Source organism: Quercus suber, unplaced genomic scaffold (assembly GCF_002906115.3).
Source record: "Quercus suber isolate HL8 unplaced genomic scaffold, Cork oak 2.0 scaffold_78, whole genome shotgun sequence".
NCBI classification, from domain to species: domain Eukaryota; kingdom Viridiplantae; phylum Streptophyta; class Magnoliopsida; order Fagales; family Fagaceae; genus Quercus; species Quercus suber.
In genome coordinates, this window is record NW_027069543.1 from 1046096 (window position 1) to 1071124 (window position 25029).

At 35.3% G+C, this 25029-nt stretch overlaps 2 protein-coding genes across 3 annotated transcripts; one reads left to right on the top strand and one right to left on the bottom strand.

The window, feature by feature from the left end:
* Positions 1–11460: 11460 nt before the first annotated feature.
* Positions 11461–16270, bottom strand: LOC112007530 (2-alkenal reductase (NADP(+)-dependent)). Of its 2 annotated transcripts, none has more exons than XM_024039884.2 (5): positions 15940–16270; positions 15491–15665; positions 14820–14899; positions 13955–14037; positions 11461–11969 (listed from the first exon to the last, which is right to left on the bottom strand). In XM_024039884.2, exons 1-5 carry the CDS (start codon positions 16174–16176, stop codon positions 11591–11593), a joined length of 954 nt encoding a protein of 317 aa, XP_023895652.1. In that variant the 5' UTR covers positions 16177–16270; the 3' UTR covers positions 11461–11590. The 2 variants fall into 2 exon arrangements, with proteins under 2 accessions (XP_023895652.1, XP_023895651.1); XM_024039883.2 differs by having other exon boundaries at positions 14820–14986.
* A 2259-nt stretch (positions 16271–18529) lies between these two features.
* On the top strand, positions 18530–20625 carry LOC112007516 (pentatricopeptide repeat-containing protein At1g74630). Its single transcript, XM_024039869.2, has one exon. The coding sequence runs from the start codon at positions 18570–18572 to the stop codon at positions 20517–20519; it is 1950 nt and encodes a 649-aa protein (XP_023895637.2). The 5' UTR covers positions 18530–18569; the 3' UTR covers positions 20520–20625.
* The last annotated feature ends 4404 nt before the right edge of the window (positions 20626–25029 follow it).

The following is a 25029-nucleotide window of genomic DNA, read 5'->3' on the forward strand; positions in this document are numbered from 1 at the left end:
AATAAATTTTTTTAATAATTCTTTTCTCACATTTGTTTTTCTTCTAGGACGGTATTTATAAAGGATTCCTAACTTTGTTAGGATTTCAATAAGTGGCTGAATGAGTTTGACTGCCAATAGTGATACTGGGCCCAGATTTATAGTTTACGGAATTGTCACATCTAAAGTAGCATTTGGGTCTGGATATCTCTAATAAGGTGCTGGGCCTGCCCAATGGTGTGGGAGATCTCATTGAGTTGGACTTGTGCAAGGTTGGGCCTACTCCAGTTGCACCAAGGGGATGGTCATGGCCTAAGCTCAAAGTTTCTTTTTTTTTTTTTTTTTTTTTTTTTTTTTTTTTTTTTTTTTTTTTTTTTTTTTTGGTGGAGAAACCAGACCAAACAGCCTAGGCAATTTATTTCAATAATGAACATCTCTAAACACAAAGGGGGCAATGTCATCAGGTAAGTCTTCTAACCAAACCTTAAGCCCTACACTGGAACTAGCTTTCTTAGCCAATGCATCAACAACAGAGTTACATACACGGCTAGAATATGAAAATTCAACATATTGAAAATGAGTTAATTGGGACCGGATGTCATCAAGGATGTTCCCATAGCTAGCAAACTAACCCGTGCCATTCTTAAGCGCCTCAATAACAATAACAAAGTCCCCTTCGGCCACAACTTGAGTCAAGCCAATCTCCAAAGCAAACTGAACTGCCCTATGACATTCTAAAGCCTCCAACTCCGCCACAGACTACTTGATAGGCACAGGCATGGTTAGCGCTCCAATCAGATCACCCCTGTTGTTAGGCTCAAAGTTTCGGTTGAAAATAATAGAAGGTACTCATTTGACAAAGTTTAATGCAAATTCTTAATCAATTTATTTGAAGTATTTATTTATTTCATTACAAAAAAAAAAAAGAAAAAGAAAAAAGAATTAGGGTTTATCCAATTTAAAAAAAAAATGCTTTGTTATTTTAAATTTTAAAATAAATACTTATACCTTATCATATTTATTAATTTAATAAATCATATGTATTAATGAATATAATGCAAAAGTAAGTATGTAATCAAGGAATGACTTTAAGATTCGAGAAGTTGATGATCACATACTTTTATTTGTATTTGATTTTGAGAATGATGTTGAAAGGGTTTTAGCGACGGAGCCATGGGTCTTTGACAAACACTTAGTTCTTTTCCAGCAATATTATTTCACTATCCCAACAAGAAATCTGAGGATTACTACAACAAAGTTCTAGGTCCAACTGCATGGACTGCCTCTGAGCATACTCGACTCTAAACAGCTGTTGAAATTGGTGAAACAATAGGTTCTGTATCCCAAGCATAACACAATAAGGAAATGGTGGGGGGGGGGGGAACTTTCTTGTGAATTAAAGTAGAAGTGGATGTCTCAAAACCGCTCTGCAGAGGTCAGAAAGTAGCTCTCAATGATGATACTAAAATCTGGGTCTCCTTCAAGTATGAAAAACTCTTGAATTTCTGCTATTGGTGTGGTATGGTCTCTCATGATAATAGAGAGTGTGATGTCTGGCTTAGTAGTAAAGGAAGTCTCAGTTTGGACCAACAGGGTTATGGAAACTAGCTTCGAGCAACCCCTTTCAATCCGAAGAAAACTACTATCACCAATATCTCAGGAGTGGGCAATGGCTTTGGTCCCAAAGCTAGAAAATACCATATTTTTTTTTTTTTTTTTTTTTGGTGGAGAAACCAGTATCTCAGGAGTGGGCAATGGCTTTGGTCCCAAAGCTGGAAAATACCATCAACCAATTTCCGATGACAGTTCGGCTACCACTCATGGTGGAGGGGTGAGCATTGTTAATGAACAGGTGACTAATCTGGGTTGTCTAAATTCGGGGGAGGAGTTACCAAGCCCTATGCTACCTAAAGAAAATGCATTAAATGTGGAGATCAATTCCATACCAAAACTGCCAACTACCCATAATTATCCCGCTGATTATGACATGCAATTAAATTGTATTGATTCGGACATCACCAACACTGAAATTGGAGGTAACATATTTGATGCAGTCACCCCAAATTTGATGACACCTACTTATGTGGAATTGAATAGAGAGATAATTGGAGGCATTATGCAATCCGTTCCACCAAGTCACATGGAATTAAAGGGAGAATATTCAGGACCCATTAATGCTAATCAAAACTCATCAACTAGTGATCCTTATGTGCCGAGAAAGTGGAAAAGACTCAAGTGTGGGCCACACGCACAGGATGTTAGCCTTAATACGCAAGATAGCACAAACAACAAACGAAACAGAGATGAAGGAGACATGGACCAGCTTGAGTTACCTAGTAAAAAAAAAATGCAAGTTTTAATGGCAGAAAGTCAACAAATCACAATGATGGAGGCTGCGAGACAACCCCGCCAGGGTCAATGAGTATTATTGTGTGGAATTGTCGTGACCTTGGGAACCTACGTATTGGGAAGGAGCTCGAAGTTTTGACTTGGGCAAAAGATCCCTCTGTCGTGTTTTTAGCCAAAACTTAGGTGGATGAAGCAAGGCTAAAAGAAATCAAACGCAATTAAATTTTCAAAATCTCTTTTTTGTTGACAGGAATAATAGAGGTGGGGGGCTTAGCCATGTACTGGAGAAATTCAATCGATGTTAATGTTGAATCATTCTCAAAAAATCACATTGATGCTATAGTGAACAAGGGCACAGAGGATGCATAGAGATTCACAGGGTTCTATGGAGAGCCAATGACACACAAACGCTTTAAATCATGGGATATGCTTCGACAACTGAACAACAGGTTTCATTTACCTTGGCTCTATGCTGGGGATTTCAATAAAATAGTTGGCAGCTCTGAAAATTAGGAGGAAGCAACATAAGTCACAACCAAATGTAGTTATTTAGGGATGTTATTGATGAGTGTGGATTTATTGACTTGGGCTATGTTGGCTCACAATTCACTTGGAAGAAGCACTTTGTTGATGGTCACTCCATTTAGGAAAGACTTGATCGTGGTTTGGCTAATAATGAATGGTTCTTGAAGTTGTTGGCATAAAAATTCATCACGTTTCTTCACATAATTTGGACCATTGCCCTCTATGGGTCATTCTTGATGGTCTAGAATTACCGAAAGTCACAAAGCCTTTAAAATTTGAAGAAATGTGGCTGTCTGATTGAGGCTGCACAAATGTTGTTAAAGCTATTTAGGCATCCCTTGAAGTGGCCGAACCTACTGTCAAAGTGGTTAGGAAATTAAAAAGAATGTGGGAAGGAAGTACATGTATGGAACCAAACCCATTTCGGGAATGTACAAAGGGAACTAGAGAAGAAAAGGAAAACGTTAGTTGAAGCCGAAAAAGAAGCCACGAGGTCAGGATTAAACTTCAAGGTACGGGAACTCAAAAAGGAGATAATTAATCTAGTGGATAAGGATAATAGAATGTGGTTCCAAAGATCAAAAGTTCTATTGGCAGCAAAAGGTGATAAAAACTCTAAATTTTTTCATTGTCAAGCCACTCAAAGGACAATGAAAAATTCAATCCTAAAAATCAAGAATGATGCTGGAAATTGGAGTTCAAACAGTGAGGATGTAGTGGAGACCTTAACAGCTTACTTTCAAGTTTTGTTCACCTTAGCAAATTTGCCTCATTGTGAAGCTACTACCGACTCTATCAATAGGGTGATATCCGATGAAATGAATAACCAACTCTCCTTAGAGTTTCAGAATTGGGAAGTTCAACAAGCTATAAAGCAAATGGCTCCCCTCAAAGCACCAGGCCCAGATGGTATGCCCTATTTATTCTATCAACACTATTGGGGTATGCCCTATTTATTCTATCAACACTATTGGAATTTAATTGGTAAGGATGTCTCACAATCTGTCCTTACTTTTCTAAATTCAGCTTCATTACTTGAACATGTTAACCATACATTCATTACTCTCATTCCAAAGAAAAAAAATCTGGAGTATGCTTTTGAATTTAGGCCTATTAGTCTTTGTAATTGAAATTTCAAATAGCATTGAAAAAAAAACTATGAATGTGTAGACCCCAAAAAATAAATTATCAATTCAAGCTTATTATCAAACAATAAATGTGCGGAACATGAACATAAGCTAATGGCAGAATTGATAAACAATCTAAATTAATTTAAAATCACATCCACAGCAGAAATTAAATGGTAAAGATTAAGGAAAGAGAGATGTAAACACAAAGACAACACGGCGATGTGTTATCGAAGAGGAAACCGAAACCCTCGACGTAAAACCTCTCCGCTGCCCTCTAAGCGGTCAATAAGCCACTAAAAAATGTAGTTGGGATACATGAACAGCAATAGACCCTCAAAGCCTAATCTACCCAGTGTATTTAAGCCCTCCAAGCTTCTTGCTCCAACGAGATTGCGCCGAACCTTTTTCTTCTCTAGCCTACCGAATTTCGCTATAGCCCATAGCATCAACCAAAAACCATTGGTCCCTTCCAAACTACTTCCCTTAACACCAAAAGACCTTCTTACAGACGTGGGTATGGTGAGAAAATGATTTGGTAAAGAATCTCTCAAGGATGTATCAATGGAGAGGATGAGAGTAGAGGAATTTGAAGAGTCTCTATGTGAAGATTGTGGATGAATCAATCTTATTTTTCTCTAGGATTTCTCTCTCAAAATTCTCTCTGGAAGCTCTCTACATTTTGTGGGTATGAGGGGTATTTATATTAGGGTGAGATAGAAATGCGAAGAGTCAGGTTTTTCAAAACAGAGCTAGTTGGCGGTTTGGCCTCGCGACTTGGTTGAGTCGCGAGTTCAAGCCGCGAGATAAAAAGAACGGCCAGGCTGGACTTTTTGTCCTGTAGTGCTCCAGCTAGCGCGACTGTTCATCTTCTCGCACACTTCACTCATGTGCTGCATTTGGCGGCTTGCCAGTCGCGAGTCACCTGCGAGTCACAGCTGCGAAACCCTGCATCCTTGCACAATCTTGAGCATTTTTTAACACTCTCTTACTCATTACCCTTACATGAATCTCACATAAATACAGGGTTTCTATGTGCTAAAATACAAGCAAATTGACACGGAATAAAGCCAACAAGATAGTTGATTAAATTCAACCTTACAGTAATGTGTTGTATAAGATTTTTTCTAAAGTCTTAGCAAATAGGCTTAAGATAATTTTACCAAAAATTATCACTGAACATCAATGTCCTTTCACTAAACGTTGTCTCATATCAAATAATATTTTGGTAACTTTTAAGTCTTTACACAGCATGCAGAAACATACGGGGAAAGATGGATTCATGGAAATCAAGCTTGACATGAGTAAGGCCTATGATAGGATGGAATGGCCTTATCTTGAAGCAGTAATGAGAAAAATGGGGTTCAATGACCAATGGATCAAACTCTTCATACTTTGTGTCACCACCGTTTCCTATTCCATCCTTGTCAATGGAAAACCAAAAGGCTTAATCCACCCATCTAGAGGCATCAGACAGGGTGATCCCATCTCTCCATTCTTGTTCCTATTGTGCACAGAAGGATTGCATGGCCTAATCAACAAGGCAGCAACTCAGCGTGATATTAGAGGCTTTTCATTATGTAGGAACAATCCTCGATTGACTCACTTCCTTTTTGCAGATGATAGCCTACTGTTTTGCAAATCAACAAGCCAAAGGATTCTAGAGATTCTAGATACCTATGAAAAATGCTCGGGTTAGCAAATAAATAAAAGCAAAACCACCATCTTTTTCAGCAAGTCCAGTTCTGAGGAAATGAGGGATCACATCAAGCTTGCCTTGAGGGTTCCAGAAATAAAGCAATATAAGAAATACCTTAGTCTTCCATCATTAGTTGGAAGACACAAGAAAGCTAGCTTCAACTACATCAAAGAAAGGGTATGGAGGAAAATCCAAGGGTGGAAAGAGAAGCTCTTGTCACAAGTAGGAAGAGAAGTCTTAATCAAATCAGTAGTCCAAGCTATCCCAACCTACACGATGAGTTGTTTCAAACTCCCTTTGGGATTATGTTAGAAATTGAGAGTCTCATAAGGAAATTTTGATGGGGAAAAAAAGGAGATAGGAGGAAGATTCATTGGGTGAAATGGGATACCTAATGCTGTCCAAAATCTGATGGTGGTATGGGCTTCAAGGATTTAGCCCCTTTTAACGATGCACTTCTTGCCAAGCAAGCTTAGAGACTCTTGCACCATAAGAATTCCCTTTTCTACTGAGTGTTCAAATCAAGATTCTTTCCGAATTGCTCAATTACGGAAGCTACTGATTCTACCTCAGCCTCATACTCTTGGCGTAGTATTTTGAAGGGTCAAGATGTCATTTTGAAGGGAGCCAAATGAAGAGTGGGCTGTGGGAAATCCATTACTGTGTGGCTTGATGCTTGGCTACCACCCTTAGATCATCCACGGATCTTATCACCACAGGTTGTAGGATTTGAAGATATAAAGCTGTTTGATCTCATAGACCAAGATTCAAAGAGCTGGGATGACAACTTGCTACATGGTTTGTTTAACCCCTAGGAGGTAAGTTTGATAAAGAGCATTCCCTTATGCATTACCTCAGTCGAAGATAAGCTTGTATGACCCTTCACAGCATTGGGTGAGTACACAATAAAGTTTGGTTACAACTTCCTAGCAAAGGAAAATTTGCATACTTAGGCTTCAGGACAATCGATGTAAGACAGTGGGATTTGGAAGCTAGTTTGGGGTTTTCGAGTTCCAAATAAAGTCAAGAATTTCATATGGAGATCATGTAGAGATGCTGTCCTAGTGAAGAAGAATTTGGAAAAGAGATAAATCCTCCAAGATGATCGCTGTGATCATTGCCAACAGGTTCTTGAAATGGTGCTCCATGCAATTTGGGAGTGCCCGACCCTTTCACCGATCTGGGAGTCCATTTAGGAATTCTCTTTCCGCAACAACCACTCCTTCCGTGACACTAGGAGCTGCTACTCTATGCCAATGATGAGAAGAAAAATCCAGAGTTGATGGTGGTAATAATGTGGACTGTCTGGTTCCGTAGAAATCAAATTAGAATGAATCATAAAGACTATCCCATAACTCAGGTAATCCCAAACTCACGACAAGCCCTTTCAGACTCCCATCATGCAAACATGGTCCAACAATCCCAAGCTTCGGTATCTAGCACAAGCCTATTTCATGGATCCCACCACCAGCAAATTCACTTAAGATTGACTTTGATGGGGCACTTTTCAAAGATATTAATAAAGCTGGTTTAGGTGTAGTTATCCGCAATGATCTAGGACAGGTGCTTGCATCCCTCTCGGAATAGATTCAGATGCCATTTTCCTCCGACCTCGTGGAAGCATTAGTAGTGGCGAGGGCCATTTCATTTGCTCATGAACGTGCCTTTTCCAACTTCATCTTGGAAGGTGACTTCGAATTGGTAATAAAAGCTCTCAAGAGTAATGATGAGTCTCTATCTTCATTTGGCCACATTCTTGCTTTGGCCAAAACCATTACAGATGTCAATTGTATTTCTTTTTCCCATACTCGTAGAATTGGTAATGCTGTTGCTCATAACCTAGCAAAACATGCAAGACATGTTACAAGTTTTAAGGTGTGGATGGAGGATGTTCCTCCACACCTCTATTCTGTATTGTTAGCCGATTATGGTTGATTTTAATGATATTCAAAGTCTTCATTCTCCCAAAAAAAAAAAAAGTTATTGATTCTGATAATAGTTTAATTTTGCATATTTATATCATTATTAAAAAAATATTATCATTCTTATTTTGAGTTAATTCATGAATTTTATAGTTGATTTTGGAATAATGCTGAATAATCAATTTTGTGCTTAATTGAATTTTAATGCATGAATTTGTCTTTTGTAGAATAATGAAATTAAATAAGTGCATTTGTGCAAAGAAGAAAGCTAATGGACGTTAATTTTATAAGGGCCATGATGAAGTCAAAGAAGGCAAACTCAATTAAATTCAAGTCCAATTGGAGCAAGAAATCAAAGGAAATTTGCACCTAATCCAAGTCCAATTCGGATTAGGATTCCAACTTGCGCACCAGTTAGTATTTGAAGCATAAATTTCAGCACAGATGTCCAATCGAGATGATTCTAGTTAGGCTAGAAATTGAACTTAAAGGGCTACAATGTTGTAATTTACCAAAAGTTGGAATTATGACATTAAATGGGCCAAAAACATCGGTTAAATGAAGCCTAACAACTTGCGATTTCCTCCAAACGGGAATTTAACTTGTAATAGGATTCCTTGACCTATTTAAAGGCTTTTTGGGGCAAAATTTAGGAGAGAGCTATTGTAGAACATAATTTAGGTTTTCTTAAAATTTCTTTACAGTTTTTAGAGTTTTATTTGTGTTATGGCTTGCTAGAAGCCTTGCTAAGGCAAGAGGTGAAACCCAACTGTTTATTGGCATGTTCTTAACAATTATTTATTGGTTTTAATGTTTATGTTTTTATGTTTTTGATTGTTTTACTCATCTAGAAAAGTGTTTAATTCTGTATAATCTTTTGATTTATCGTAGACTTCGGGCACGTTAAATGCTTAGTATTCCCTGCGAACTAATTCACTAATTTTGTTTTGCCTAAAATCAATCAATTGCATGAAATTACCTTAGACAATTAATTCTTGAGTTTTTATTGTAAAATCATCCGACTAAGATCATCATTCGTATGAATTTTAATTGAGTTATAAAATAAATCTTGTTAAGTCTACCAATAGATGTGCTGTGTGTGGATTCCTAAATCTTAGCACCTTAATATATTTTTATTTTCTCTCAATTTAAATTACCTTTACAAAACTATCAAAAATCTCTTCAATTAAACTTTATTATTTTAGTTTTATTCTCTTGTAGTTTGCTAATCAATTCCCTTTTTCCCGTGGATTCGACCTAGGACTTTCCGAGTTATTACTTTGTGACAATCTTGCACTTGGGAGCATTATTTAAGTCGCAGCAGATTCTCATATCCTTGTTATACACCATTAATATACATCACTCATTTCACATTTTAAATGTGAACATCAATAAAAAATAAAAATAAAAATCGACATGGCATGTGAAATTATAAATATTATGTGTTACATTTATTTACATTTATAAAAAATTATAAAAATAACAAAAAAGACATATAGTTAAGAATCTTTTAGCTCAACTTAGTTTTTGGTATCCCTAAGTGAAATATTAAAGATTCAAATCCTCTGCATTTTAGCTATTGAATTATTGAAAAATAACAAAGGCATGTATACTAGACTTCTCTCTATCTCAGGGTGGTGTGATCTAAGTCATTCATCTAAGTAAAAACTCTGGTCATCAATGATTCAATATAGATGAAAGTGCTTAGCTAGAAAGGAAACAAAAAAGGCCTAATTTTTACAATATTTCTTTTTTATCCAAAAAGAAAATATATCATAATTTTTTTTTATAATTTTTTTTTGAGAAACTACTTGATATTTTTTATAACAATTGAGTGAGCAATTTTCTATTATTTTTTATTGAGTTATCCTGAATATTTTTTTATGGACAAAGTTTAGCTACAAAATTGATTGTAATCTAAGGGTATAAGGTTATAACCTTACTCAAAATATGTTCCTTTAAAAAAAAAAAACTTAATATTTTTTATTAGAAATGAATTTTGACAAATCCACAATTGGATTATATTTTCTTTCTATATCCTTCATGCTTGCAAAATTTTTAGAAAATTAATAATCAATAACTATTTCATCAATAAATTATTTAAATTGCAAGTTTTTGTAGTTTAAAATTATGCATAAATTAGACGCTTATAGATCATATAGTAAATAATATTCGATTGACAGTAAATTTGACATATGTATAATGTATTAAAAGTGTAAAAATGTGGAAATGACTCCTGAACAGTAACTTCACAACCAGCAGCCCTTTCTACCACCTTTAGCAGAGTTTTGATGGGACAAGTATCTTGAGAAATGCCTTAAAGCATACAGGTGGAGGGCTGTGATGCATGGAAAAGAGATATAAAAGGAAGGGAACTCCCCAGAAAAAGGGGATGAACATTTTTGGGACCAACAGAACAGGAAAGAAAACAGTGAATGGCCTAGTGTAAAACTTGAACTATATTTATATACAAGAAACTGATCCTCGGACTTGTCTGAGGAGGTCATTATCCCCAATTGCTGTTTAAATAACATTTATCTGTTATTCTAGGCTATTTGGCCTTAAACTTGGACTTAGTTCAGAATTGCACTTGAACTAGTTTCTCACTCTCTTCAAAAATTAATAAGTAGTAATATTAATTTTTTAAAAAGAAAGTTGTAACCTTAGACACAACTAATTTTATAATTAAACTTTGTACTCATTTTACCATCTCCCATTAACTAACAACCCATGAACTATTTTACTATATAAAATAAAATATTTATTGAAAATACATAGATAGATATAGAGGTGAAAATAGCCAAATACCACGTTTTGGCAAAATTTGTGGCAAACTAGCACTGTTTCGAAAATATTTAGCAATCTACCACTTTTTTAGTACTCAAGTTCCACAAAATCGAATTCTAAATAATACTCGAGTTCTTAGTGAGTCACCAACGTGGCATTGCTAACCTGAAATTTGTGTAATTAAAAAAATAATGTGGTACTCGATATTAGTGAAATCGAGTATCTCTTTATAATACTCGAGCTTAATACAGTCAAGTACCTTGTTGTTGTTGTTGTTGTGTGTGTGTGTGTGTGTGTGTGTTTTTTTTTTTTTTTTTTGGAATGGCTTGAATAGTCAAACTAAGTGGCTTGACATTAGCCAACAAACCGTTATATGGCTTGCATGCCCATGTTAGGAAGATGCATGATATTTAAGAAGATTCATACGTGAAGATATGCAAGAGCTTGCATTAAATGTTTTTCATGAATTGTCAAAGAAGATGGCCAGGAACAACACCCGACTTGCAGCATGAATTTGGTTTGCATGTCAAGTCATCTTTGTCTTTCTATTATCTTTTTTGTTTTTTTTTTGGTTTTTTTTTGTTTTTTTGTTTTAATTAAAATTAGCTAGTTTATTTTGTAAAAAATATTTTCCTTTAAAAGAAACTTGTAAACAATTAAATTAGAACATTTTCATGGTTTCCACTTTCCTATTAGCTCAAGTTAAAGGTGTTATTGTGAGGAAGAAGGTGTTATTGTTGTGAAAGGCAAGGTGGAGAGTAGACTAAAATGTTTATTTCTTTATGTTTGAAGAGAGAAAAAAATAATATTATATATATATATATATATTAAAGAAATAAAAAAATAGTCCTGCATTTGAATAATAAGTTAGTTAAAATAGAAAAGGTAGAGTTTCAATTTAATAAAACTCCCTTGGGCTAATGTGAATGCTATTAAACCAATGAATAGTTATATCTCTCCAAGAGAATAACAATAACTATTCCTTAATTTATGTACAATAATATTAAAAATTAATATATCACAATATATACAAACCCCTCTTTTCATATAATAATTATAAAAATAAAAATCCTTAAAAAATAACATTTCATTTATTAATCTTCTCTAAATGTATATATATGAAATTGGGATACAAAATGAACCAATTGTCAAATATAGGTGTAGAATTTTATTCCAATTCATTTACTGTACCAAACGTGCTCTTATTCATGAGTGACTACGAGTACTTGTTTTCCAATGTTGCGGCCACTAAAGAGTCCTAGCAAAGCTGCTGCCCCATTCTCAAGGCCTTCAGCTATGTCTTCCACATAAACTACCTTTGATTCTCTGATGTATGGCAATATGTGGTCTAAGAACTTGGGATAGAGGTGATAGTATTCAATAGCTGCAAATCCTTCCATACGAATTCGCTTGTATATGATAAACATCAAATTTTTAATCCCTTCAGGCTCATCAAGATTGTAGATTGAGGTCATTCCACATCCAGCTATGCGCCCGTGGTCTCTCATGTTTAGAAGAACTGCATCAAGCATTTTTCCTCCAACGTTGTCAAAGTAAATGTCAATACCATTCGGGAAATACCTGCCATGCCAAAAGAGAAACCACTAGTAATGTGAATTGCATTAATAAATAAAAAGTTAAGATTACATAATTTGTGAAAAATAACTTACTTAATTTAAATAAATTTTCTTTAGTATTATATCGTTTTATACCAAACAACTATAATTTATATAGTTTAATGTAGGTTCTAATTAGCTTAATTGATAAAATCTATTATGGTTAAATAAAATATTTGAGGTTCAATCTCTGCCTATATTAGAAATCGATTGGTGTTTTGGTCTGATGATAAAAGAGTTATCATCAAAAGCGGATATTATAAGTTAAAATTCTCTCTCTCTCTCTCTCTCTCTCTCTCTCTCTCTCTCTCTCTCTCTCTCTCTCTCTCTCTCTGTCTCTTTACAGTAAACTCACATGGGGTATGGCCTGTTTTCACTTTGCCTACCTGTGGTTCAAAACTTATCACTTTGCCCACCTGAACTTCAATCCGTTACCCATCCGTTACTCACCTCACCCTCAGACATTAGAAAAACACCGTTTTATTAAAAATCTGACATAACACGGATCAAAAACATGAACCATTGAATCTTTTCCTCATGAACACAAGAACACAACATTTTTAAATATATTTCAAAATTTTTAGGTACACATCCAAAACCAATTGAATCCTCTGAATCCAAGCCAAAAATCCCTCTCATTTTTCAAACCACTAGCAAGCCAAAATCAAATAAAACCCACAATCAAAAAGCAAAAAAGAAAAAGAAAAAAAAAGAGACCCACGAAGTGTTGCCACCCACTCCACCACCACCACTATCAGAACCCACAATTCAGCACCACCACCACCTCGCCCACAATCCACAACCACCACAAGCCACAACCTATAACCCCACAACCCATAACCCCACCATAATCAGATCATTATCAAACCCACAACCGAAAAGCAAAAAAAAGAAAAGAAAAGAAAAGAAGAAAACCCATGAAGCAAAGATAGTGGTCAATCCGAGATCAAGCTCCATTTTGGCCGAGATGGAGGCCGAGATGGGTTCTTGCCTCTGGGAACCTTACAGATGTGCTGCTGAGCACATTGGAACAGAATGTCAGTTCAATTGTTGATAAGAAATCTACGAAAGAGGAATTGACATAGAAGATCCATATGATTTTGAAGGAGAAACGGTGCTTGGTTGTGTTGGACGATTTGCAGACACCTGATGTATGGAAAAAACTTCTTGACGCCTTTCCAAACACAAAAAATGGTAGCAGAGACTTAGCAATTATTACATTGCTTTAAGAGCAGATACAAGAGGAGAGCCTCATCAGCTCAACGCGCTAAATGACGAAGACACCTGGGAATTATTCTTAAAAAAGGTACGCTTACCAGATAGCAAGTAAGTCCAATTCTTAAATGTTTTGGCCCTGAGTTACAATGATCTACCCTTCCACTTGAGGCCTTGCTTCCTCTATTTACGGCTTTTCCCAAAATATTATGATATTCCTGTGAGAAGGTTGCTGCGTTTATGGCTTGCAAAGGGATTTGTGAAGCAAACCCCTGGGATGACTCTTGAGGATACAGTGGAAATATACTTGGAAGAACTTGTGAAAAGAAGCATGATTCAAATATCCAAACGGAGAAAAGATGGGAGTCCCAAAACATGTTGTATGCTTGGTGTGTTACATAATGACAATAAATTTGGTTGCCCAATTCTTAATTTAAAATCCTCACTTTTTGATTCTTTGTTATATTTATTTTTCCCTAAAAATGTGTTTTTCTAATGGCAAACAGAGAGGTGGGTTACAGAAGGCTAACGGAACTAACCTTAGGTGGGCAAAGTGATAAGTTTTGAATCACGGATAGGCAAAGTGAAAACGGGTCATATCCCAAGTGAGTTTACTGTAATTATCCCTATATATATATATATATATATATCATGTAGAAAAAGGTGAGCTTTAAAAGCCAATGGTGACATTATAGATTGGTACCACACATGTAACACACAGTAGCAAATACTGACCTTTTTAATGCTGCATTCAAATCATGCTCCTCTTTATAATTGAAAGCCTCATCGAACCCAAACTTGTTCTTCAATAAATCAACCTGATTGAAGACAACAAATAAGTATTCATTTAACAGAGGTTATATTTGCAATTAGCACCATCTCTCCTTTACCAAGAAACAAAAAAGGAAAGTAATTATTTCATATGTACACTATTTCCAGAACATCAGTAGAGACATGGCAACGTATTTTGTACCACTTGCTCTCAGAGAGAGAATTAGATATGAAGAATTAGATGGTGACTACACAAAGTCGATAAATAGTCAGAAATTCAAAAAGTTCTAAATTCTCATAATGTTAGTTCAATATATAAATGAAAAATGATAAAAGTATTACAAGTTTCAATACTTGATGACTAGTGTAAACTAATATATCAATTTATAATGTTCTTATAATAAAATTCTAATACCTTGGCATCACTTGTTATTTATTACACGTGTATGCCGTGAACAATTTTAAAGCATACAGTGGTCAAAGGGAAAGCAATCGATCAGTACTAATTTCCAGGAAGCTAAGCAACAAAAAGATTCCCTATAATTATAAAACTAAAGGAATTATCATGATATTACTTTTTTTTTTTTAGGAATTAGGATTTTAAAATTAATTAATCACTAAAAATAATATATGCCAATATTGTTATAAAAAATAAAAACAAAACAAAACAAAAAGGATGAGATGTTTAACTTCTAAAAACACAAAAGAAACATAGAAAAATATAAATAATTGAAACATGAGATTGCATAGTTTATTATATGTTATCTATACAATATAATAAGTTACTAGATCTTAAGAAGAAAAAAGAAAAAAGAGAGAGTTAGTAGACCTTTTGTTGACTTCCTGCACTTCCAACCACATAGCAACCCGTCAACTTTGCGAATTGTCCAACAAGCTGACCAACTGCGCCTGAAGCAGATGAAACGAAGACATATTCTCCTTTCTTAGGAGAACAAATTTCATAGAAACCAGCATATGCTGTTATACCAGGATAACCTATATATGAACACATTCAAAATATGGAGGGGAACCCAAAAAAAAAGAAAAAAAGAAAAAGAATCTGCATGAATCTAATTTGTCAATCGTTTTTATATTATATGGAAAAAAAAAATTATATTACCTTCAGATCAAAGAAAAAGAAAAATATAATATGGATAAGATTTTATTTCTTATATTTAAGGGTGTATATATGGTTCAGATATATCTTAAATTTATAATATTTAATCTAAATTTTGATCATTAGGATCCTTATTTCAAAATGTATCCTCCTGATGAGGACAAGTGACAGTAAAAGTACAAGTACATATGATGATCTGAAAAGTGAAAACCACTCACTAAAGAAAAAGAGGCAGTCGCAATTATAAAAGCTGCCAAAATAACAACTGGTCATCTCGCCAAATTATGAAATATTGTGGAAGATTTTATAGCCATAGTTGATTGGATAAGTTAAATATATATAGTGAGAGGCAAAATTAATGACCACCAAACCAAATAACTGACCAAGAATTCCAGTGTAATAGGAAAGTGGTACATCTGTATGGTGAATTTTGGTAAGGTTAGGTTCCTCAACTAGGCTGTACTCTTCCCATACAGCTGGTCCCCAAACAAAGTCACCTTCTTTGTAGTCTGGATGCCTGGAATCCAAAACCTTAGCCACTCCATACCCAGATAATGCCTGCATGTTTGCACCAATTCATAATTGCTAGCTCAAAACTCAAAACTTATAACCAATCAATTTGCATTAATAGTCATATCTACATCCTAATACAAAATTATCAAAATATATATAATCTAGGGAGTCACAAAACATTTCACAAAAAATAATTCACAATTGTCGATGAGTCAAATTGTGATAGGCCCAAGTAAGAACGAATAAAAATTTACTAATTTAACTGTTGTAAAAATTGTTGTGTATTACCGTATATGGGTACACGAAAATAGAGACTTACCGAGCCAGGGATATAGGAAGCGAAGATCGAATCTTCAGCTCTATTCATGCGAATCCGCATAATGGGATCGCATGATAAGTATAGGTTCTTCAACAGAACTGCTTTTGATCCACTTGGGATCTCCAATTTGATAGTACTAGTTTCCACGTACATGTCTGATTCTTTGGGAGAACCGGTCACATAGTCCCTCAATATCAACTGCTTGTTGCTCACTTCCTTTCCAACACTAGCAGCCATTGCCTCTATATCTCTATGTGTTTGTGTTTCGATATTTTTTTTTCCTCTGAAATGGTTGTGTAGTGGTGGTGAAAGACTGAAATTTGTGAACAGAGGTCCTATTTGTAGTACACATATTCTAATGTTTTATTCTATATAAGTGTGTTTTTTTAATTAAAACTAAATGTTCACGTTATTGTGTCACATAAGTTATTGCCTCATTGGTGGTTTGAAAGAAAAAAAAAATGAAAAACGTCATTGGTGATGGTTGGCGCTATACTTTTTGAAGCGGAAAATGTCATTGTATTTAGTTGACCAATCATATTTCTTTATATAACATGGCTAGGTAAACAAATAAAGGGAAATGTTAAAGGTAAACAAATAAAGGGATATGTTAATCAACGTTTTTAGGGTATTGGTTTAGAAATTATTTTAAGTAATATTTTATTAAGAAAATGATAAAATAATAGATGTAGATAGTTTTTTTGTATTTTTCATAAAAGTGATGTTAAAACTTTTCTAGTATAGTTTATTAACAATTTTCATAAAAGTATCCATTAACATGACCCATAAATAAATGATTATAATATATTAAATAATTTAAATGTGATGGGTTCCAATAATAGTAATATGTTAGTAGGATTGGAGTATATTAAATACCGACATTCTTAAGATATTTGTTATTTTAAAAAAGTTTTGAATCATGATCTGGGCAAGCAGCGCAAAATTAGATAACAATTAGAAATTTAGAATTTATAGTGAATTCTAATTGTGTTTCGATTCTAATATAATATATGAGATGGATTTAAGTTACATCTGGTGTAATTTCATAAGAATTATACATTTTTTTAACCGTAGATTGTAAAAAGATTTAACTGAGAGAAAGAAACCACTTGATTGGAGGGAGGAGATTTTTTTTTTTTTTTTTTGTGAGAGAGGGAGGAGTATTAAACATTGTTGACTCAATAATTGCCAGAAGATTACATATATGTTGAGGTAAGATCTGACGGGTTTGAACAAATTATTAGCGGCACTGGCGGCTGTGCCAATCGTTTTTCGTCTAAGTTGGTTGAAACAATCAATATTCAAAACAATGTTATCATTTCCTGGTTTTTTTTTTTTTAATTTTTTTGGGTGAGAATCATCATTTCCTGGTATTGGTCGGCAAAAAGATAATGAGCTATAATGGCGTTTTCGTAAATGTCTTGTTATTGAAAATATTATCTGATCTTATCAAACTATCAGTAAGATAATGAGCTTCTTTTCAAAAAAAAAAAAAAAGATGATGATCAATATTTTTATTTTTTTAGAGTGTTTAGAATGCTGCCTCTACTAGGTGAAAATAGTCAAATACAATGTTTTGGTAAAATTTGTGGCAAACTAGTATTGTTTCGAAAATATTTAGAAATATACCACTTTTTTAGTACTCAAATTCCATAAAATCGAGTTCTAAATAGTACTTGAGTTTAGCGAACTCGAGTTCTTAGTGAGTTGCCAATGTGGCACTGCTGACCTGAAATTTGTGTAATTGAAAAAATAATGTGGTATTCAATATTATTGAAAACAAGTGTCTCTTTATAGTACTTGAGCTTAATACAGTTGAATACTTTTTTTTTTTCCTTTGTTGGAATGACTTGAATAGTCAAACTTAATGGCTTGACATTAGCTAACAAATTATTAAATGGCTTGCATGCCCATGTCAGGAAGATGCATGATATTCAAGAAGTTTCATGCGTGAAGAAATGCAATAGCTTGCGTTAAATGTTTTTCATGAATTGTCAAAGAAGATGGCCAGGAACAACACCTGACTTGTAGCATGAATTTGGTTTGCATGTCAAGTGTTGTTCCTGGTCATCTTTTTTGACAATTCATGAAGAACATTTAACGCAAGCTCTTGCATTTCTTCATGCATAAAACTTCTTGAATATCATGCATCTTCCTGACATGGGCATGCAAGTCATTTAATGGTTTGTTGGCTAATGTCAAGCCACGAAGTTTGACTATTTAAGCCATTCCAACAGAAACAAAAAGTTTGTTGGCTAATGTCAAGCCACTAAATTTAACTATTTAAGCCATTCCAACCAAAAAAAAAAAAAAAGTAGAAAAAGGAAAAAAAGAAAAAGAAAAAGTTACTAAGCTTGAGTACTATAAAGGGGTATTCGATTTCACTAATATCGAGTACCACATATTTATTTTAATTACACAAATTCTAGGTTAATAGTGCCACGTTGGCGATTCACTAAGAACTCGACAAATATTTAGAACTCAATTTTGTGGAACTCAATTACTAAAAGTGATACATTCTTATATATTTTTGAAACAGTGTTACTTTACCACAAATTTTGCCAAATTGTAGTATTTGGCTATTTTCGCCTAGATATAGACATAAATAAAATAAAACAAAATGAAGCGAAATGAAGAAGAGCACGGCCAGAGTCTCAGTCACAGAACAGCTCTGCCTTTCTCTGTTACACAAGTGCAAGACTCTCAAAATCGTGAAGCAAATCCACGCCATTACGTGCAAGACAGGCCTCGACACCGATCGCATCGTAGCCGGGAAGCTCCTCCTCCATTGTGCTGTTTCAATATCCGATGCACTTGACTACGCTCGCCGACTCTTCCATCACTTCCCAGACCCAGATGTTTTCATGTTCAACAGTATCATCCGAGGCTTCGCTGAATCCAATACCCCACGGAATTCTCTTGTTGCATTCGTCGAAATGCGTCGAAGAGCATGTGTTTTGGATAGCTTCTCTTTTGCGTTTGTGCTTAAAGGGGCGGCCAATTATGGGTGTTTGAGAGGTGGGGTTCAGTTGCATTGTGATGCTATGAGGCATGGCCTAAATACCCATCTTTTTGTTGCGACGACTCTTGTGAGTATGTATGCAGAATGTGGGTGTGTGAGTTCTGCACGGAAGGTGTTTGAGGAAATGTCTGAACCAAATGTTGTGGCTTGGAATGCGGTGCTTACTGCGTGTTTTAGATGTGGGGATTTAAAGTGTTCGGAGGAAATGTTTGATAGGATGCCAATTAGGAATTTGACGTCGTGGAATGTCATGCTTGCTGGGTACATTAAAGCAGGTGAGCTTGAGCTGGCTAAGGAGGTGTTCTTAGAGATGCCTGTGAAAGACGATGTTTCTTGGAGTAGTATGATTGCTGGGTTTGCTCAAAATGGTTGTTTTGATGAGGCATTTGGGTTTTTCAGGAAATTGTTATGGGTGGGAATGAGACCAAATGAGGTGAGCTTGACAGGGGTTCTATCGGCTTGTGCTCAGGCTGGGGCGTTTGAGTTTGGAAAGATTTTACAAGGGTTCCTGGAGAAAGCTGGGTTTCTTTGGATGATTTCAGTGAATAATGCACTCATGGATACATATTGTAAGTGTGGGAATGTGGGCATGGCTCGATTGGTCTTTGAGCGAATGCTGGAAAATAAAAGCATTGTTTCTTGGACAACAATGATAGCAGGACTTGCAATGCATGGTAATGGAGAAGAAGCAATACAGCTTTTCCATGATATGGAAGCATCTGGAATTAGGCCTGATGGGGTCACCTTTATTTCTATATTATATGCTTGCAGTCATGCTGGTCTAATTGAACAAGGCTGTAAATATTTTTCTAAGATGAAAGATGTATATGGCATAGAACCAGTGATTGAGCATTATGGTTGTATGGTTGATCTATATGGTCGAGCTGGTAAGTTGCAGAAGGTCTATGATTTTGTTTGTCAAATGCCAATTTCACCAACTGCTATTATTTGGCGGACTCTTCTTGGGGCTTGTAGCATTCATGGTAATGTCAAGTTGGGTGAGCAAGTGAAGGAAAGGCTTTCTGAACTTGAACCCAGCGATTCTGGCGACCATGTTCTTTTGTCAAATATTTATGCCATAGCAGGGAAATGGAAAGATGTTGCCACAGTAAGAAGATCAATGACTGACCAGAAGATCAAGAAAACTCCTGGTTGGAGCATGATTGAAGTTGACAAGATCATGTATACTTTTGTGGCGGGTGGAAAACAGGACAAGATTACAGAAGAGGCCTATGAAAAATTAAGGGAGATAATCTCAAAGCTTAGGATTGAAGGAGGTTACGTTCCAGAGGTTGGGAGTGTTTTGCATGACATAGAAGAGGAAGAAAAGGAGGATTCAGTGTCTAGGCACAGTGAGAAGCTTGCTTTAGCTTTTGGTATGGCAAGATTATGTGAGGGAAGGGTTATAAGAATAGTGAAGAATTTGAGGGTGTGCAGGGACTGCCATGCAGTGATGAAGCTGATCTCTAGAGTTTATAGATTGGAAATTTTGGTGAGAGATAGAAGTCGCTTCCACTCTTTCAGAGATGGCTCTTGCTCATGCAGAGACTACTGGTAAGTTGCGACTGGAAGAATTTCCAGAAGGATATATCTTGCACATTGAGGAAAACAATTGAATCAATGTCTGCCTAGGATTAAGTCAACTCTCGGATCCAAAAATATTGTCAGGGTGGTCACAAGACCACCCTGCCTTCAACATGGCGCCACCACTGATCTAAGGGACGTATAGGTGTGGTGGTTATGGATCATAGAGTCGAGATTATAGCAGCAATGGTGGGAAATAGGTGTTGAGTTTCAGATTGTGGTGGCCCAACTTGTAGTGCAATTCTTGTCTGCGATTGGCCTACAAGATGTTTAAGAAGGGAGTGCAGGCTGGTTCTGGAACGAACTACAATGGCGGAAGACCTTTGGGTTTGGCAATGGGGCATCTTGATGAAGTATTGATGGGTTGTTACTTGTTAGAGAGTGGTAGTGTCAGTCGTGCCTGAAGCTGTGTGACAAGGCTGCTATAACATTGGTTCAATATGCTATTAAGGAAGATTGTCGCGGGGTTTTGCTAGAGGAATGTCCTGATTTTATTCTCATCATCCTAACCTAGGAAATACCTTCTAAATTGCCTATTTTCTACACGACAAAAAGATCACAACACATTAATGCAAAACATATATCATTACTAGAAACATTTTGTCAACCTACAAACCTTTTTCCTTGCATGGTTTTGAAGCTTCATATCAGATTAGGATTAGGTGCAATGCCCTAAAAACTCAGTGCAATTGCCCCCTCTCGGCTGACAAATTTTTTTTACCACTTTCACTTGTTAAATGTTTTTTCACTTTATTCATTCAATGTAACCATATCATAGATATTAGGTGCCCACGTATAGAGTCAAAAGAGATATGGAGTTTGAAGGGAAGGAGGATTTTCTTGCATTAGGTGCAATGCTCACCTGATCTCAATCCTTTCATATAAATCTTGGCATTTTACGGAGTCAGAAAATTTCAGTACAGAAAGAATTTGAGTGATGAGAAACATGCAATTACATAATGTTACAAATTACCACATGATTTTGGAATTACAACATGATTCTTTGGTTATTATTATTATTATTAAAAAAAAGACTAAGGGAATCAAGTATATTGCACATGCGTTTTGCTTCACACCATTTTAGGTAAAATTTGCTACTCTTTCTACCATTTCTACGTTAGATTGATGCACAGATTTTGGGAATATAGAAAAATTTTGGCATGTCTTCCAATAATTCCTACATGTCCATATGAAAAGCATCAAATTGTACTGGAGGTGAATTCCATCTGAAGTGCTTTTGGACCTGATCCACAAAGAATTGAAACTTCGGAAGATTTTTCAGCAATCCTTTGTCTGAAACATTTCTAGAGAATATTGCCGGGGAACATTTTTCAAATTTGACTTTCTTAAGCTGTGAGCAATGGAATGACCCGACATTCATATTAAGAGTGATGCTGAGCTTGGGAATACTATAGAATTTACTATACAAAGCTTATAACCTAGTGTCACTAATCATTAAAAATAAATTCAAATATTCATTTATTAGGTGGTTAAATCCATACCAATCACATTTATTATCACATCAGTTTATAAGTTTTATATAGTAAAATTTGTAAAAATTTTAACATTTTCCTTCATATTACTCATTCCGTCCCACTTTGTTTGTCCTCTATTCCATTTTGGGATATCCCAAAATATTGTCCTATTTCTAAAAATAAAAGCCATTAATTTACTAATGTTCCTATTATACCCTTATTAATTTACTAATTCAATTTTTTGATAAATTTATTTAAGGGTAGTTTTGGAAACTTATATATTTTTAAAAGGTAGACAAGACAATAAACGATGTTCTCTTAAAAAGTTTGACTTTTCAAACAGGACAAACAAAATGAGACGGAAGGAGTAATTATCTTTTCGATTATAGACTTTCTTGTGTTAGAAACAAAATTTAATTACTTTCTAGAGAAACCCAATATGCTGGGATTAAGAAAACAAAAATGTTAAATGAAGCACATAGTTATTTAGATACCAGAGCATGATGCCATTTCAATGTGGGTAAGGTAAAAGTCGAAATATTTTTTTTTTACCTTAAGTAAGTTGTGATGCAATTGGGTGACTTTAGGGCCAGTCTGAGTCTGATGCATTTGGGGGCCTAAGGTGAAAACTGATTATCTTGTTTTAAATGCAAAATTACTACTAATTAACATGAACGACGTAGAATTTTTTCTTATTTTAGAAAGTTTATAGACACAAAAAATTTGACAAAACTTTTTACACTTGTTAATGTGACAGATTGATAGTGGTAAGTAAAAAAGTGATGTTAATGATGGACCTAGATGAGAACTAGTAAAAGTTTGCTAACTCAACTATTGTGAAAAATGTTTTGAATTTTTTTGTGTTTTTCCCTTACTTTATTTTTATTTTTATTTTTATTTTTGGAGAAGTACAACATTCACAATATTTTTCACAACAAATGCTAGGTGTTAAATTGCCTTTTGTTTTCTAATTGAACCCACCACTATAATTATTTTTTGCCATTAATAATAGGCTATAACAACCTACTACATAGGATTTGTTGTAAAAGTGTTGTGAAAAAATAGTAGGCGTAACATTTCTCTATTTTTTGTTTGTTTTTCATTTGATAAAAAAAATATTATTTTATTTATTAGTTATAAATAACTTTATTGGTTAAAGTTTAGGGCTTTTTTTTTACTTGGGGCCTTAGGCGACCTCATCAATTGCATCTAGAATTCAGACGGCACAGAGTGACTTTCTTGAGTCAGAAGCAAAATTTAATAACTTTCTAGAAAAACACGATATGCTGGGATAAAGATTATTAAGAAAACAAATGATAAATGAAGCACATAGTTATCAAGACACTAGAGTATGGTGCCTTTTCAATGTGGGTATAAGGTAGAAGTCGAAATATATTAGGTTGTGATGCAATTGGGTGAAATTATCAACTTTTATGTCTTTTAACAGTGAAAGATGGCCAAAATTCTGCATTAAAGTCAGTCAAGGCAAGAATCCCAGCCTTGTAAAGGCTTAAGGGGTTAATGGCCAAAAGAAATTCAACCCCAAGAAATATACACTCCAAATTTCCACTATAATCTTCACTGTTTTAGCATTACCAATCGTTGGGTCCATTATAAAATAACCCCTTGATGCTGCTACTCTGCTAGGCATGATCCCAACGTACTCTGGATTTCAAATTAATATTTCATGTATATGCGTGTTTTTTCTTGTGATCTTTTTTTTTAGAATCAACACCCAGTTGGTTTATTTATTAAGTTGGAAAATCCTCAACAACATAATGTAAAATGTTAGGTGGAACATCCTCCATCCAAACTTGCAAAAGGAAAGAAAAGCTAGCTCCCTTTACTAAGATTTGTGCAACATTGTTACCTTCCTTCTAGTATGGGAGAAAGAGAAGGTTCTCAAGTAACCCGCTACAGACATGAAGTCTTTAACTAAGTGACCAGCTAGTTCAAGAGCTAAGTCCCTCACAGACAAAGCTTTTATCACACCTGCAGCAACGCCTTCAAAAATAACACGTTGAAAACCAAGCTCCACTACAAACACAGCAGCTCTTCTTGCTGCCACCATTTCCAGTACTTCACCGATGAAGGAAGGGCAATTTTCTCAGATAATACTGCCATGAGTTCCCCAATTTCATTTTGGATAACAACACCGACTCCTGCTTCTCCAGAATCAACAAAAACTGCATCATCAATGTTTGCTTTCATCTCACCTGGGGCTGGGGGCTTCCATCTTGTAGGGACTAGCTTCGATTTCGGACCACGAATAGGGAGTTTCTGCTGGAACTCGGACAACAATGTAGAAGCTGATTCAAAGACCTTATGGATGGGCAAACTCTGCTCATTACATCTTAATTTATTTCTCCGAAACCACACAGACCAAGCCACCATTGCAAACACATCTAGCCTAGCCAATTCCTTTAGGATAACACTCACCAAGTCAGAAACTGATCTCAGTTGAGGATACCGACTTCGGAGCCATGAAAATTTCGGTAACCACATAGAATTAAGGGCTTCACAACTCCAAAGGGCATGGAAAGAATCCCCAGGGGCAATCTGACATTCACTGCATAACGAGTTATCTAACACTTTTCTTTTCTGCAAACTTACTTTTGTGGGTAGGGCATCAGAACAAGCACGCCACAGGACAATTTTCACCTTATTTGGAACAGTTTCCAAATACTCCCCCAAAAAATTTTGGATGTTTCCGCATTAGAAGCCGAGGCCCCCTTACAATTTTCTAGCTCACATAGCATTTGATAACTCGTTTTCCCTAAATACACCCCCAAATTACATCTTGGCCAAATAATACAATCCTCTTGTCGTGACATGCATAATGGAATGCCCATAATCCTCTGAGCCTCAAAAGGAAGAAATAAGGACTCAACTAGATATTGATTCCAGCCACCTGTATCCAAATCAATCAGCTGAGAAACTGTCCATTCTCCGGCCATGTCCATCTGTGGAGAAATAATTTTTTATGACGTTGATATATTCAAATTTTCT

Excerpts from the sequence above, each read along its gene's own strand:
- LOC112007530 (XM_024039883.2), bottom strand. The coding sequence starts at position 16,176 with ATGGCTGCTAGTGTTGGAAAGGAAGTGAGCAACAAGCAGTTGATATTG. Across the intron at positions 15,666-15,939 it reads CTTCCTATATCCCTGGCTCG|GCATTATCTGGGTATGGAGT; the intron begins GTAAGTCTCTAT and ends GCAAACATGCAG. Across the intron at positions 14,038-14,819 it reads GTGCAGGAAGTCAACAAAAG|GTTGATTTATTGAAGAACAA; the intron begins GTCTACTAACTC and ends GTCTTCAATCAG.
- LOC112007516 (XM_024039869.2), top strand. The coding sequence starts at position 18,570 with ATGAAGAAGAGCACGGCCAGAGTCTCAGTCACAGAACAGCTCTGCCTT.